The 15,355-nt window shown below is 35.7% G+C and overlaps 2 protein-coding genes across 18 annotated transcripts; both read left to right on the forward strand.

Moving 5' to 3' along the window:
• The first annotated feature begins 373 nt into the window (after positions 1–373).
• On the forward strand, positions 374–10,544 carry LOC114190762. Of its 17 annotated transcripts, XM_028079779.1 has the most exons (20): positions 426–487; positions 999–1,071; positions 1,203–1,275; positions 1,361–1,476; positions 1,576–1,614; positions 1,705–1,765; positions 2,051–2,294; positions 3,164–3,441; positions 4,387–4,536; positions 4,649–5,419; positions 5,528–5,622; positions 6,098–6,157; positions 6,277–6,365; positions 6,458–6,523; positions 7,332–7,949; positions 8,238–8,312; positions 8,460–8,530; positions 8,684–8,741; positions 9,075–9,321; positions 9,525–10,544. In XM_028079779.1, coding segments are annotated over exons 3-20 (3,690 nt in total). In that variant the 5' UTR covers positions 426–487; positions 999–1,071; positions 1,203–1,273; the 3' UTR covers positions 10,175–10,544. The 17 variants fall into 17 exon arrangements, with proteins under 17 accessions (XP_027935577.1, XP_027935570.1, XP_027935574.1 ...); XM_028079781.1 differs by lacking the exon at positions 999–1,071 and having other exon boundaries at positions 386–487; XM_028079784.1 differs by having other exon boundaries at positions 1,203–1,456.
• A 913-nt stretch (positions 10,545–11,457) lies between these two features.
• On the forward strand, positions 11,458–14,146 carry LOC114191783 (lipoyl synthase, chloroplastic). The gene is made up of 7 exons (XM_028081176.1): positions 11,458–11,957; positions 12,069–12,232; positions 12,406–12,496; positions 12,601–12,758; positions 12,955–13,126; positions 13,474–13,584; positions 13,779–14,146. The coding sequence occupies exons 1-7, from the start codon at positions 11,640–11,642 to the stop codon at positions 13,857–13,859; spliced, it is 1,095 nt and encodes a 364-aa protein (XP_027936977.1). The 5' UTR covers positions 11,458–11,639; the 3' UTR covers positions 13,860–14,146.
• The last annotated feature ends 1,209 nt before the right edge of the window (positions 14,147–15,355 follow it).

The raw sequence follows: 15,355 nt of genomic DNA on the forward strand, positions 1-15,355 counted from the left end.
TCTTCTTCATAGTTTAACCTTTTGTTTCTTGGACAACACTTTAATTTATTGAAATTACTTTTTTATTGTTCCTTGAATTGTTTTTTCTACATGTTTTTGTTGTTCTGTTACAAAGACAAGTTAATAATCTCATCACTTTATATTTATGGGTTTATCTCCCATTATTTTAGAAGGCACTGAATTAATAATTCACTCAAATTATCTTTACTTAAAAAATAACTTATCTTTGCTTAATCGAGTATATTAACTGCCGTATTTTATTTATTTATTTTCTTATAAATAATAATTTCCCAATAAAAGTATTTTTTGGCCACGGAAGATTGTCAACCATTGACCATATTTCCAAAATCGGATAAAGGGCCCTGATTTCATAAATCATGCGGGACCCTTTCTCTCTCCTCCACCACTCTCCAAATTACCCCAACACAAACAACCCTCTTATTCTCTCCAATTCGATCTCTCTTCCGCAATCCTCTGGTCAATGCAGGTACTCTCTCGCCGCTTTTCCACTCTCTCTCTATTCTCTTTTCTCTCAATTCTTTCTCTGCTTCGCTCTTCTACCGTCAATTTTGCTTGCATTTCTTCGAACCCTAGTTTTTTGCTTCTGTTTCTTTTGGATTCGGATTCTTAGGTTGCGAGTCTTTTTCGCTCATTTTATTTTTGCTTTCTTTTCGGGAGGCAAATTTGAATTTCGAAACCTTTTGCTCCCGCGTTCTTTTATCCCATTTCATTATCTTCTCATGCTTCGTTGCTTTAAACTTCAGCTGGCTTCTTCAAACCTGGAGCTGTTCTTACTTCGTTTAGTTTTCACCAATGTGCGTTTTGTCCAGTGACGTTTGTGTGCCGGGGAACCACGCTTGATCTCGTTTACTGTGATTTTAGTTTATCTGTAGTTGCATAGCATTGTTATTATGCATGACATGGGTAATGTGAGATTTCTTTTCTTCTCACTTCATTATTGTACCTCGAAGTTAAAACCGTTACGTTTATGGTTACAGTGGCGTTGTTTGTTTTGTAAGTAGAAGTAGTTTGAGTTTCTGCAAGGGTTGTCGACATTTTTGTGCATCCCGGGTACGTATGGCGTGACATTAACCATTGGGTCACTTTTTTTGAGGTGTACTTGCTCTCAGTGATATTGAGTGCGGGTTGAAATTGTATGAAGTTGTATATTGATTATGGTTCATGGTATTCACTTGTTGCAGATACATTTCAAGTATCTGATTACTCATACTTGTTTATGGTTTAAGGGCTTGCTGTCAAGAGACCCTTTGCCATGTGAGTTGCTAAGAGAAAATATGGTGGAAGATACTCAGTACACCTGTTGGTTTAGTTAACACTGACGTATGGCTGGAAATACTAGGTTTGATTTAACTGCTGCTAGATCAGAGGAATTGGCTTTCAAGGGGAGCTTTACTAATGGACAGAGAGGGAATTTGATGAATGGCACTTTGGACAGGTCTGCAAGCTTTCGTGAGGGTAATGAGGGGAAAATGTTTATTTCGGGTGCTAATATGTCACGGGGGAATTCCACATCAGCAGGGGATTTGACTTATGTTACTCAATGTTTGATGTTAGATCCAATAACCATGGGAGATCAAAAGTATACTAGGTCAGGTGAGTTAAGACGAGTCCTGGGGATATCTTTTGGAAATACACTTGAAGATTATGCTTTTGGAACTGCTAATCTGAAGTCTCCCCCTCCAGTGGCTACGGAGGAACTTAAACTATTCAAAGCAAGTGTACAAGAGGCTTCTGTCAGGGCTAGGTAGTTTGAGGAACTCTGTACAATACCATTAATTCTTTTCTTCAAGTCGTACCAATATAATATTTCTTCCCATTTGATATGATTTTCAATCAATTCTGTAACAGAGAACTTGCAGTTGCAGCATGTATAACTAAATGCCTATCATTTTTATAGTTTTTATCTCTCATTTTGGAATTTATTTTGACTAAACTGTCCAGAACTGTTTAAAAACTGATGACCTGGACTCTTCATTTATTGTCACTCGAGTAGTCCTCTTTTGTTCTGAAGTTTTAAGATTCCTCTCAGATATAGATCAAAAAGGTTGGATGAATCGTTAGACAAATTGAACAAGTGCTGGGAGGCTGTAAGCTTAAAGAAGCAACTTCGGAACGATTTGTTGCCAAATGAAAGGTTGGGTGGATCGCCCTTCTCAAAAATGGGAAGTCAGACTCATCGGAATCCATCAGAGCTTGTGAATCAAAGACTAGAGGACAGACCTAAGAATAACTTTCTGAATAAGCGCATCCGTACATCAGTAGCTGAGACACGGGTTTGTAGCCAGTTTTCTTAATTAATTGTTGCATTTTCTGTAGCAACATTTTGGTTATGTGGCATTCAATTAAGTATTATTGCATACTTTTTACGGTAAACCTTATCAGAATATAATTCCAGTAGTACCAAACAATAGAATATAATTTTTCTGGTGCATAAGGTATGACATGGTGATAATATTCTCTTGTATTTGGTACAACTATATATATGTTTTGTTTGAATGTGCTTCTCTAAAGATTTACATGTTACACTGGCAATTGACTCGAGTGAAATACTTGAATATTTAATGCTGCAACCTTATCAGTCATTTTAATAAGGATGCATTTTTTCGGTTATGGTTGAGGATAGGCCATGTTAGACGTCTTTCATATTTTCAATTATCACTATTTAAGAAGGCACAAGCAAAGGAATATCCAAAGTACAGGGAATCCTGTCTCTGGAAGAGGCTGACAGACTGACCAACACCAAGCATTAAAACTTGTATGTATAGCAAGGTTGTAATGGATGATAAATGGATAAAATTAACAATGAAGTAGCAAGAGATTCAATTGTCGCAGAAATACTAACAAATTTATACTTATTTTTAATCCTACCTTAATTGTCAATAATTTTGTATTATCCGGAGGAGTTTTACTTGATATACATATATTTGCACCTATAACTTTTTGAAGGCCATCACTTGTTGTAAAGAACCATTGACAAATAATTGTTGCTTTGGTTTTCATCTCTTGGATACTGGCTATGCCATGTTCTTTTTCTTTCTTTTTTAACTAAATCCCAATAGCTACACATTTTTCTGCCATGTCATAACTTCATTTCTTCAACATTCATATTTACTCGATGTATGTTTTGTTGGAAGAACACCAGGCTGAAGGACTAAGTCATAGCAATGCAAGGCAGCCTTTGGCCATTGGAAAGGATAGAGACAACACCAAGGATGTTAGCAAAGGTTGTGATATTGTTGAAGAGAAGATTCGAAGATTACCTGCAGGTGGAGAAACGTGGGATAGAAAAATGAAAAGAAAACGTTCCATGGGTATAGTTGTTGCCAGATCCATTGATGGGGAAGGAGAACTGAAAAAAGTTACGCATCTAAGGCTAGCTAATGATTCAGGTCTGCAAGGTTCTGATGCTCATGGTTTGAGGTAACCAAAATTTATCAAATTCTTTGATTTTGGATTTCTGTTTTTAAAGATGTTACCTGATGTCTGGAAAGTGATATGAGTAACTGTAGAAATTAGTTATAGAATGTTAAATGTATAAATAGCGAATTTATCATGCTGGATTTATGAACGTATTGTGTTTATTCATGCAAATCAACTTATGAAGTCAATTTATCATATTGAGTTTAGGAATATTTTTGTGTTTAGGCAGTTATTAGTTCCTTCATATAAAATATTCTTATTGGAGAAGAGTAAAAGCTACAAAAATGAGTATATCTGAGATGTTATGGACATGTTACTATGTGGCATTAATGATAGTAGATAGCTGGTTTCAGTAAGATGTGGCTTTTTTTTAACACGATGACTTTTATTATTTGGTAATGGCATCCAGTCTATTTTGTGGGTGCTTCATCTTTTTTGGGAACAAATAATTGGATATTTTTTTTATTTTCAGGGCATGGACCATTTAGAAAGAGACAGGATATAGAGAGAGAACCCTTAATCCTTTGAATATAATTGCTCAAGAGTATAGGCATGTGAGTGTTAATTTATTGTAACTTAAGAGGCTATCTGCTGCCTGTAGTGCAAATGCTTATAAATACAAATGATATAGCTTCTATTTCAACACTCTCCCTCAAGTTAGATTAGATAAATCACTGTAATCATGTTGTAAAAGCAGGACTTACAATGTGCTGCGAAAGACAATAAAAAGTTACTTGGTTACACACTAGCTCAAAAGGGAAATTCCTTTAGTAGTAAATCTACCGGTGTTCTGCTAGGTCTGATTTTGCACTTAGAGAAATATTTAAAATTCGAATTTTTGCTTGGTTTTATGCACATTTTGACATTTTCTTATTTTTTCGTTCAGTTAATTTACTCTGAACAAACAGGAGGGATAATCTGTTTTCAACATTCTGTTTGTCACAGGTCAGGATATTCTGGCAGTAGTAGCAAGCTTGATGGTTCTTCGTCTCCTACACCCAATGCATGTACAGCTGCCAATAATGAGCGAGAAAAGGTGTCAAGGGGTTCAGTGGACGGATCAAATAAGGAACGGGTTGTACTTAAAGGAAATAAGTATGTATCTGTCATTCATATTCATGATGCATTTATTATAGACAGCTTTTAATCATCGAAGATAACATTATTTTACAACTTTACGGCTAATCTCTTTGATCCCATTTTTTAGGTATAATGTTTGTGACAATAATCATACTGGTGGTATCCATGCATTGTCGAAAGGAAAAGCTTCAAGGCCTCCACGGACCGGTGCTTTGATGGCTGGAAACTCATGTTCTGTTTCTCGATCTTCTGAATTACATGAAACTGAGGAACAACCTTTAAATGTGAACAAGCCTCATTCAGTAAGTGGTACTGTAAATCGCAAGCGTCCTTTGCCTGTATCATCTTCATCCCATATGGCCCAATGGGTTGGACAGAGACCCCAGAAAATTACTCGCACTCGAAGAGCAAATGTGATGTCCCCTGTCTTAAATTGTGATGAAGTGCATACATCATTAGAAGGTTCGTCCCCTTCCGATGTTGGTACCAGAATGTCTTCTACTATTAGTGGATTACATACTTCCAACGGTGCTATCAACAGTGGCATTCAACCAGTTAAAGTGAAACATGAAAACATGTCACCGCCAACCAGATTATCTGAAAGTGAAGAATCTGGTGCTGGTGAATATAATTTGAAGGTGAAAAGATTGGAAAGTAATGAAATTGATGAAAGTGCCATAAATCGTTCTTATGTTACAAGTTCCTCAATGTTAACATCAAAAAATAAAAAAATACCCTACAAGGAAGAGATTGGAGATGATCTGCGTAGACAGGGAAGGGGTGGTAGGGGCTCTTCAGTTTTGAAGAGTGGCATCTTGCCAATGAAAGAGAAGTTAGAGACTTCAACCTTGATGAAGCCAATTAAAAATATGAAGCCTGCTTCTGAAAAGAATGGAAGGTATAATTCTCTTTCTCAGTCTCTTCTGGTCGTCAAAACAAAAATGGCACTTCCCCTGCTGCAGTAAAGAAAGTTGCGAATATTTTTAAGACTTTGTCTTTGTTTCAGTAAACCAGGGCGTCCTCCTCTGAAGAAATCATGTGATAGGAAAGCTACTATTCGAACTGGGCATCCATTGACTAACAATTCCCCTGATATATCAGGTATACCATATGTTTGAGTCACTACTTCTTGCATTAAATTCATGGAATTAATTAAAATATCATACCTAGAGTGCAGTGAACTTTTATTTTCTTGTCTGTTTATACCTATCTGAAAACCCTAAATCTTATGTTAGATCCTAACTTCTGTCCAGCATCATTTATGTTTTCTTTTATACATAGTGATAGCAATAAACTCTAATTGTTAAAATTGATTTAAAATTACAAAATCATCCTTAAATAGGAAGTGGAACCAAAATTTTGTAATTTCCAATAATATTTTGTTAGTAGTAGTGCATTATAAGGAGTTTAGTGCTAATATTTCTCTTTTGTATTCTTCCTCTGTTTTAAGGGGGGTATGTTAGTTATTAAGTTAGTTCTCAATGGTACTTTGTGGGGAATTTTGTGCATGCAAAATTTATATGATTGTATTGCCTGTTCTTTTTTGTATAATGTATTAAACCATCTGAAATGCCAGTGGAGGATGATGACCGGGAGGAGCTATTAACTGCTGCTAAGTTTGCTAGCAATGCCAGTTGTATGTAACTAAACTCAAATCTGGTTTACGCTTTTGCAGTTGTATACTTGCCAGTTGCGACTGGGTATACATATATGTGTAAAAGAATTCCATTAATATGTTGCTTTTGTCCTTGGCAGATATTGGCTGTTGTAGTTCATTCTGGAAGAATCTGGAACCTATTTTTGCTCCTGTCAGCTTGGAAACCATGTCCTACTTGAAGCACCTGGTGGGTGCTTTAACTATATATGCTTTTATGAACTTTAAGTAGCATTTAATAGAGGCATTTTCCCTCTCTTTTTATGTTATCCTTGATATCAGGTTAAAACAACAGACGTTGATCTGAGATGTCTGTCTCAAATGCTAGGCGTTGGAAGTGATGCACTGGTAATGTATAATATCTTATATTTGCAGCATTTTATCTGTTTGATACCTTGTAACGTAATGTCAATTGGCTTGTACTTGTAACAATTTAAGTACTATTAGTGAGCATGTTTCCTGCTTTTAGTTTTAATTTGAATTTGATGTCGCATGTAGCTGAAGTACGATTATTTTGTTAGTTATTTGCACCACATCCAAAGTAAACCTAAACAGCAATTCTGGAGCTGTTATCCCAATTTTATGGTTCTTGCTATCATTATATTCTTCCATTCTTTTGCATCATATATATTAGCCAATAAGATGCATCGCATCACATTGACGTGGTAAAACCTCTTCTATAATTTGTTATTGAAATATGTCTTTATCTTGTTTAATTATTTTCCATAATTTAGAAAAACCCAATTATGTGCTGCTCATTGCATCAGTGCCTCTAACGGAACATGTTGAATGATGTCTGTCTGTTTCCCTATCGTGGGAAAACTTGCAGGTTCTGGTCCATTTGTTTTTTAAAGTATTGCCTTGCCTGTGATTATTAAACATTATACTACCTTGAAAAGCCGTAGAGCATAAATTAACTTTTGAAATTGGTGACGTGAACTGGAATGTTAAAGGACTTTAATTTTTATATTGTCAGTGTAAAGATTTGAAGTTGTCAAATGTGAACTAATTAGAAATTAACTTAGATATGACTTTTACATTATACTTCAGAAGTGAAAAGTGAACATTTGTCAAGCACATTTACATTTCCAATGATTTCTAAAGATTCGATGTTAATTATCCAATCTTCAACATTTATCTTTCATTTACATTTCAGGATAGACTTACACACACCGAAAATCCTGTGTCACAAAGTCCTCTCTCTAGAGAAAAAGACAGAAGCAATCAAACTGATTCGAAAGAGATACCCTTAATGGATGACATGGTTGATCAACATCTAGATTTTAGTATTTTGTGCAGACAAATGGGTTCAGAAGGAAACAAAGTTGCACCATTGTATCAAAGAGTGCTGACAGCTCTGATCATTGATGATCAAATTGATGAAGACATTGTTGGAGATGGGCATATGTCTTTTCTGTGTGAAAGAGATGGTTCTTCTCAGCTGCCTTGCTTCTTTCAGGGTGTTGAGAACCAATCCAACATCAAGATGGAATATGTATTCAACTCTGGCAAGGTTTCTTGTAATGGCAATGCTATGCATACTAGTTGTGCAAACATCCCTATGAAAGAACCTGGCGTTTCTTTGCAAATTGATCAGGGATCATTGTATCCAGAAACCAGGCTGTCCATGTTATCTGAAGATGGCAATGATGGGTCTTTGGGTATGCACATAAATTCATGCTCATCATCTTTCAGTTGCCATTTTGAGCAAATGAGCATGGAAGATAAACTCTTACTGGAGCTACAGAGTATTGGCCTATATCCAGAACAAGTGGTAAGCTTCTCATTTTTAGAAACTTTTAGAAGCCAATAGATCGTGGTTTATTCATATGCATCGGTTATATGTTCAAGCTAAATGATCGTGTGATGGTGTTAAGAGATTTGCTGTTTATATGTCTCTGTCTACTTTAATCTCTTAGGAACTGGACATGATGTGCTTTCGGAGAGATATTATTGTTGAGATAGTTTAATACGTATTGAATATGGTTAAATTAGTTCACTTTTCTAATCAAGGCTTCAATTTTTAACTTCTGTCACTGATCCCCTTATTGTTGTCTAAAAGCCTGATCTTGCTGATGGAGATTGTGAAGCTATTAATCAAGATATTATGCAATTGCAGAAAGGACTCTTCCAACAGGTTTTTGATTCTTTTGTCTTATGCTTGACATGACTGCTTAAATGTAAAGTAGTTAGTTATTTAGGATGATGGATCTGCTTATGATTTAGTTATTCTTGATTCATTTTTTACTCAATTATGTACACTCCATTTGGACCAATTTCACAGGTCAATAAAAAGAGAGAATGCTTTATGAAACTTATTCAAGCAGTAGAACGAGGCAGAGAAATGGAACAACGGTACTAAATTCAGAATTATGTATTTCTTTCATGATTATACTTTTGATATTCATAAATTGTTTCACGTGTTCATCCTTTCTATGTCGATAGATTGTTAGTTGTGTATCATTAGGTCCCCTCACCAATAACTAATATATTCTGTACACTTTGCAGAGCCCTTGAGCAAGTTGCCATGGACAAACTTGTCGAGCTGGCTTATAAGAAAAAACTGGTAAATAAGCTTTTTTACTGTGCTTTTTTCCTGTTTCTTTGTTCAATGAATTGATAATCTGTAGAATGTGGATGTTGTTACAAGTTGCAACTGGTAATTAAATCGAGCTATTTAACAGATTATTTCGATCATCTTATTTCTAATTGAAATGCAGCGTACTTTTTTTTTGTTACGGAGGTTACTGTCTCCTCTTCCCCTCATGTGTTACTAAGTATGTAGCATGTTCCCTTTAGATTATTCTTTTAAGAGTGGTGCTGTAACAATGCTTTTGTCTGAAAGAGTTAAGGTAGCATAACATTTGCTCCGTGAAATGACCCTTGATAATTTTTGCAGGCAACCCGTGGAACTAGTGCTGCGAGATACGGACTTTCTAAGGTCTCAAGGCCAGTTGCTCTGGCTTTTATGAAGAGGACTCTTGCTCTATGCCACAAATTTGAGGAAACAGGGAAAAGTTGTTTTTTGGACCCTGTTTTGAAAGATGCCCTAGTTGCTGCTCCTTCTCATGACAACAATACTGGTTCAGCTGTTGCAGCAAACCTATCACTTGGTCAAAATTCTCAGCAAGAAGTTGCACCTTCAGGTTTCCTGTTTTAATTATTTTGCAATCATTTGGTATAGTACTCATACTAGAATAAATTTAGCTGAGGCGTCATGCTTGTCAAGAAACAATTTCCTTAGGATGTTGATTTTTGCTTAATTTATTTTGTCTCCGTTCCTTTTTTCTGATATCTTGATTTGGACTAGGAGGATAATTGCTTAACAAATTGGGCCTTGTTCTTGCAGGTTATTTCCCTCGCAAGGAGCAGGATGTGTCTGGAAATCTAGACCAGCCCTCCAACCAGGATTTTGGTAGGACAGGACCAATTGTAAACAGAGGGAAGAAAAAGGAACTGCTGCTTGATGATGTTGGCGCTAGTCCTTCTCTAAGGTCTGCATCAACTCCTGGTGGTGCAAAGGGAAAGAGGAGTGAACGAGACAGGGGCAAAGACTCTTCTGGAAAAAATTCTGTAACAAAAGGTGGTCGTTCTTCTGCAAGTCATACAAGGGGTGAGCGGAAAACGAAAGCAAAGTCTAAACCAAAGACAGCTCAACTATCTAGTTCTGGAAATGGTCCTCTTAGCAAGTTAATGGAAAATAATAACTCTGAGCATCAATTGGCTTGTGGTTCTAATGAATTTATTTCCAGTCATGGCAACAGAAAAAGTAAAACTGGATCTGTACCTCACAATGTGTCCACTGGAACTGAGGAACGCATGGACATCACAAACCTGCATGAATTAGACTCCATAGAACTAGGTGTAGGTAATGAACTTACTGGACCTCAAGACCTGGATTCTTGGCTGCTGAACATTGATGACGATTTGCAAGATAATGACGCTATTGGCCTAGAGATACCAATGGATGATCTGTCTGATTTGAACATGATTTTATGAAGACGAATGCAAGATACTATACATTCCCAATCCCATGCAGTATTTGGTATTTATGAACAAGGGTGCTGTATCGGTGGAAAGATGCTCATACAATTCGTGCCTCTTGTGACGGGAACTTGTAATTATGCCCATTCTTTTGTATACTTATTATCTACAAAATACAAACATAGAAACCCAAAGAAAGGGTTAAAGAAAAAGAAAAATCTAGTCAATTGTTCATATGATCTAGAGTCCTTTAGGTTGTAACTACTACATTCTTCAACAAAATTTTGGTCATCCCGCTGTGCATTTTCCCATATGGACTTATAAGTTATTTACAATGTTAGAACCTGTCAGCTTTATTGTACGCAATTTTAAACACCTGCCAGTATATGCTATCGTGTTTTATGCTGTCATGTTTTTTGGTATAGTGATAGCTATAAAGTTTAAAGTTGGGTATCCAAATCTCCCTACAAGGTTCATGGTTGGGATGTGCGCCTGCGTAGAAATGTTGATCTAAAATGTTCTTGCTGTTACAAGGGGTTTCCTGGCTTTACTTCTTCTTTGTTCAATTAATGAAATTGTTTAATGATCTATTGGCAATGCCTGGTTCCTTTCACGATATTTCGGGTTGTTTGTGATTTCAAAAGTTGAATCTTGGAATTACTGTATTTTCGTGAAATTTATACTGTAACTGTTACTGAGCATCGAACTTTAATTAATGAATGAGAGGAAAGTAAATAATAGAAAAGAGAATGCAAAATTTCAAATTAGGAAAATAATTTTTTTATTCTCTTCATTTTCAACTAAATAATACAGATTTTAAACATTTTTTTTTTTCGAGTTTCATTTTGAGTAACTGTCTTTGCACTAATAATAGAAAAAATAAACTATCATCTAGGTATTCATATGGAATATTTATTAACTTTTATAATAACTAAAAATTCAGAACTTATACTAATAGTACCTGATGGATATTGTACAAATTTTAGCTCATTTGATTTTTATAATTTAGACTATTATTTTTAAACAATTACAATATGAAACATTTCAAAATAAAATGAAGAATAAATTTCAAAATAAATAAAAGTAAATTACATTTATGCTTTTTAAAATTTTCTCAAATATAACAGTAAACTTTTATTTGCCTATTTTTTGGGCAACTTTTCTTAATTATTTAAAATATACTACAGAAATAGACATACACTTTTTTTTATTTATTTAAAGAAGACATAACAAAATAAAATGCTTTTATATTATCTATTAAAAAGAATCTGTGAGGGGTGTAAGGAAAAAGAATTATGTCTGTTCTGGGTTTTTGTAATTTTCTTTGCTTTGTTCAACCATTCTCACCCTCTTCCATTTTTATAAACCTGTCTCAAGAAAACCACACCGAATTTCATTTTGTGGACGGAGAAACCAATGCCTTCAACTACTACAACTTCTGCATCATCGCAATTCATCTCAAATTTCCATTCACAGTAAAATGATTCGCCAATCTTTCTACAACATTCCTTCCGTCTCCTTCTCAACCCCATCTCCCAGTGCTCATAAACGCCACCGTTTCGGTCCTCCAAGTTGGGGAACAATTCGATGCGACGCTTCGTCGGTGTCGGTAGAGAAGAAGGTTGTTGGGCCTGGTGGGCTGGGCCCGCACACGGGGCGAGACCCAAACGTGAAGAAGCCCGAGTGGTTGCGGCAGAAAGCTCCGCAGGGTGAAAGGTTCCTAGAAATTAAGGGATCTCTTTCCCAGTTGAAGCTCAACACTGTTTGCGAAGAGGCACAGTGCCCCAACATAGGAGAGGTTAGGTTCAATTCTCTTCACTTTTTTCTTCATTGCTTTTCTTCTTCACTCGCTCTCGTTGTTATTTGTTGAGTTTTGGATTGTAATGTGTGTGTGTGTTTGTGTGCACAGTGTTGGAATGGAGGTGGAGATGGGATTGCAACTGCGACAATCATGCTTCTCGGGGATACTTGCACACGTGGATGTAGGTTTTGTGCTGTTAAAACCAGTAGAAATCCTTCACCTCCTGATCCCATGGAACCGGAAAACACTGCCAAGGCCATAGCAAGTTGGGGGTGAGTGAGTGTGTGCATTATGTGATGGTTTGAGACAAATCAGAATGAACGATCCTCTGTGTGGATCATGAGCTAATTTCAACGGGTTTCAATGCCTAGATTGATCATGGGCATATAAAAACTTTATTAGATCTCATTGTTCTCTTGTAATTCCGAGTTACCGTTTTTTGCAGTGTGGATTATATTGTCCTAACAAGTGTGGATCGTGATGATATACCCGATGGAGGAAGTGGCCATTTTGCTCAGACTGTGAAAGCCTTGAAGGTGCTTTGATATACTAGAATGTTGTTTTATAATGTATTTTACAGGGTATACAATGCAAATTGTATATTTATGCTGATTGTTGCCTGTATAATTTGCTTTTGCAGAATCTGAAACCTGAGATCATGGTCGAGTGTTTAACCTCCGATTTTCGGGGTGACTTGAAGGCAGTAGAAACTCTGGTTCATTCAGGTTTAGATGTCTTTGCTCACAACATTGAGACAGTGAAACGCCTCCAAAGAATTGTTAGAGATCCTAGGGCAGGGTAAGTTGCATTATTGCTCCTAGAGCTTTGTCCTCATATCAACCATAAACCATTGCTCCTTAAAAGTACAATAAAATCTAATATTTATAATTTCTTTAATGAGGAATAGTTGATATACTGGAAATACAGAACCTTTAATATAAGAAATGTATATGGAATAAGTATAGTATTTCCTATATGTTGTATACGATTGCAGGTATGAGCAAAGCCTGTCAGTTCTAAAGCATGCAAAACATAGCAAGGAGCGTATGATAACAAAAACGTCTATAATGCTCGGCCTTGGAGAAACTGATGATGAGGTGAAGGAAGCAATGGCTGCTTTAAGGGCTATTGATGTCGATATTATGACATTTGGTCAATATTTACAGGTTAGTTAACGGAACATGCTTTAGTGGTTTCCATACTTGCTTCTCTAAACTCTGAAGCGTTTAAAATAACCTAATAGGGTGCTGACAATACACATACTCATAACAGACGAACACTAAGTACAGTATCATTCTCATAGATTAGAAATCAAATCTTAAACTTCTATCCATGCTTACAGATTGTGCTAATCATTCACATGATCTCATAATTCTAAGTTGCAATGACATATTTTATTGAATCTGCATGGGGTTATTGTATGGTTGGTGGAGCTGACATTCACAATCTTCTTTCTTATTGATTGCTAACTTGTTGGGGCTTATAGCTAATTCAAAAGATTTTATTGTTGCAGCCAACTCCCTTGCATTTGACTGTCAAAGAGTACGTTACCCCTGAGAAGTTTGCCTTCTGGAAAGAATATGGGGAATCTATTGGTTTTCGTTATGTAGCAAGTGGTCCACTGGTAAGCTCTTACCAAATAAATCAGACTTTTATTGTACCCTTCTTGTGGTATGACTCAATGAACATATGTGTGTCTGTAATAACCATTTTATGCATTTAATACGCTTCCTCAATAGCTCCACTTCAGTTGATAAGTGGTACAATTTTCTGATCATCTTCATTGAATCCTTACTGAAAGTTCTCTGTGTTTTGCAGGTGCGATCTTCGTACAGGGCTGGGGAGCTGTTTGTCAAGACAATGGTACGAGAAAAGACCAAGAATGCCGGTGACTCGTAGTTATGTCTTTGGTTCTGTGATTATGTATACTAGGCAACGGCAAACGAGGTTTTGGCATGTGCATTGCTGAGGAGGAAAATGGTTAGGTGTGGAGAGAAAATTCAGTTGTTTTGAAGTTAGGCAGCTTTACGCATTCTTTGAACCAGTATTTTCATAATTTAAATTCTTCAGTAAATTGCTGACAATATACGTAAGTTGAATTGAGAGAGTAAAAAAGAACACAAATTTGGAAAACATCACACAAAAGTATAGCAGTTGATTTACATAAAGGAGGGTGTTTTCTCTTATGCCTTTGATTATTGGTGGACTTGGATGTTTTTGATAGGTTACTCTTGTTGCCATTTTATTATTTGATAAAATTATGTCAAAAAGAAAAGTTCTCAGTATTTGTGCTTAACAGTCACCGAAACAAGAGGATTTGGTTCACTCTTAATCTGATCTCTGGTCGTCGTAAGTAGACAAATAGTGTTTTGGTAAAGGAGAAGATTTTTTCTATTGTTTTTGTTCTGTGATATTTCTTAATAAACTAAGAAAGTTTTTCTCTAAACAGGAAAGCATAACTTTAATAACCATGATTACCTTATTTATTAGTAATTTAGTGTAGTCCAAGGTCAAATTCAGTTGTAACTTCTGAGGACAATATCAATGTATTTTAATTACGAAGTTTTTGACGTTTTGTGAAGCTGTTATATACTTGCAACATTTTTGTCAAAAGCGAAATAAGCTCATGATTTGAGGGAATGCAATTTGGTCGAGGTATCCAAGGTTCTTGTTAAGAAACTAACTAGTCTAATAAAACTAGGTATTACATTTCTAAGAAACTTAAGATCCGACCCGGTAAAAAATATCTCACGTTCTAGTAAAGTTTTTTTTTTTTTTTTGTAACATTACGTTGCTTCTGTTTGTCCTAAGTTCGTTTTCCTCTTAATAGTATTGCACTTAAATGGTATGCTTGTGAAAAGTAACCTTGTTTAGAATTAATTTTCCTCACACACGCAAAGTGGAAAATTTAATATTACAATTATGCATACCTGTTGCATAATGTGTAATAGTTGTTGTTTAATTAGTATCCCATCAACAGAAAGTCATTGGATTGATTAATAGTTAATTATTTTAATAATTCAGCCCTTTTTACTTCAAGGGCTGATTTTAGAGCTACCATGATTAAGTGTAAAAGTGCTTCCATTTTGAAAAGTCACTTCCCTTCAGTTAATTATGGAGATTAAGAGTTGTTTGAACAGATTGGTACTTATTTCCAACTTCTTACTTTTTCTTTCAACACAATCATTGACATTTGGTTCAATTATACACATTTCAGGACATGTTTCTTATCTGTGTCTCTACTCTTTACTTTACCATTCTTCTACGTTTTTCTTATGGCAGGGTTTTTTTAACCAGCGGTATCATTTCAAAGAGGCTGTAACTGCTTCAAAAGCTCATTTCTTAATTATTCCCCTTCCTCCTTTTGGTTATTCAACCTTTTCTAAAAGCATTTT

Source organism: Vigna unguiculata, chromosome 7, assembly GCF_004118075.2.
Source record: "Vigna unguiculata cultivar IT97K-499-35 chromosome 7, ASM411807v1, whole genome shotgun sequence".
Classification (NCBI taxonomy): Eukaryota; Viridiplantae; Streptophyta; class Magnoliopsida; order Fabales; family Fabaceae; genus Vigna; species Vigna unguiculata.

What these genes read in the sequence shown, in the direction of transcription:
- LOC114190762 (XM_028079768.1), top strand. Translation starts at nt 378, where the DNA reads ATGCGGGACCCTTTCTCTCTCCTCCACCACTCTCCAAATTACCCCAAC. An exon ending in CAATTCCCCTGATATATCAG is followed by an intron (nt 5,623 to 6,097) that starts GTATACCATATG and finishes CTGAAATGCCAG; the next exon opens with TGGAGGATGATGACCGGGAG. An exon ending in GCAAGAAGTTGCACCTTCAG is followed by an intron (nt 9,322 to 9,524) that starts GTTTCCTGTTTT and finishes TTGTTCTTGCAG; the next exon opens with GTTATTTCCCTCGCAAGGAG.
- LOC114191783 (XM_028081176.1), top strand. Translation starts at nt 11,640, where the DNA reads ATGATTCGCCAATCTTTCTACAACATTCCTTCCGTCTCCTTCTCAACC. An exon ending in GTTAGAGATCCTAGGGCAGG is followed by an intron (nt 12,759 to 12,954) that starts GTAAGTTGCATT and finishes ATACGATTGCAG; the next exon opens with GTATGAGCAAAGCCTGTCAG. An exon ending in ATGTAGCAAGTGGTCCACTG is followed by an intron (nt 13,585 to 13,778) that starts GTAAGCTCTTAC and finishes TGTGTTTTGCAG; the next exon opens with GTGCGATCTTCGTACAGGGC.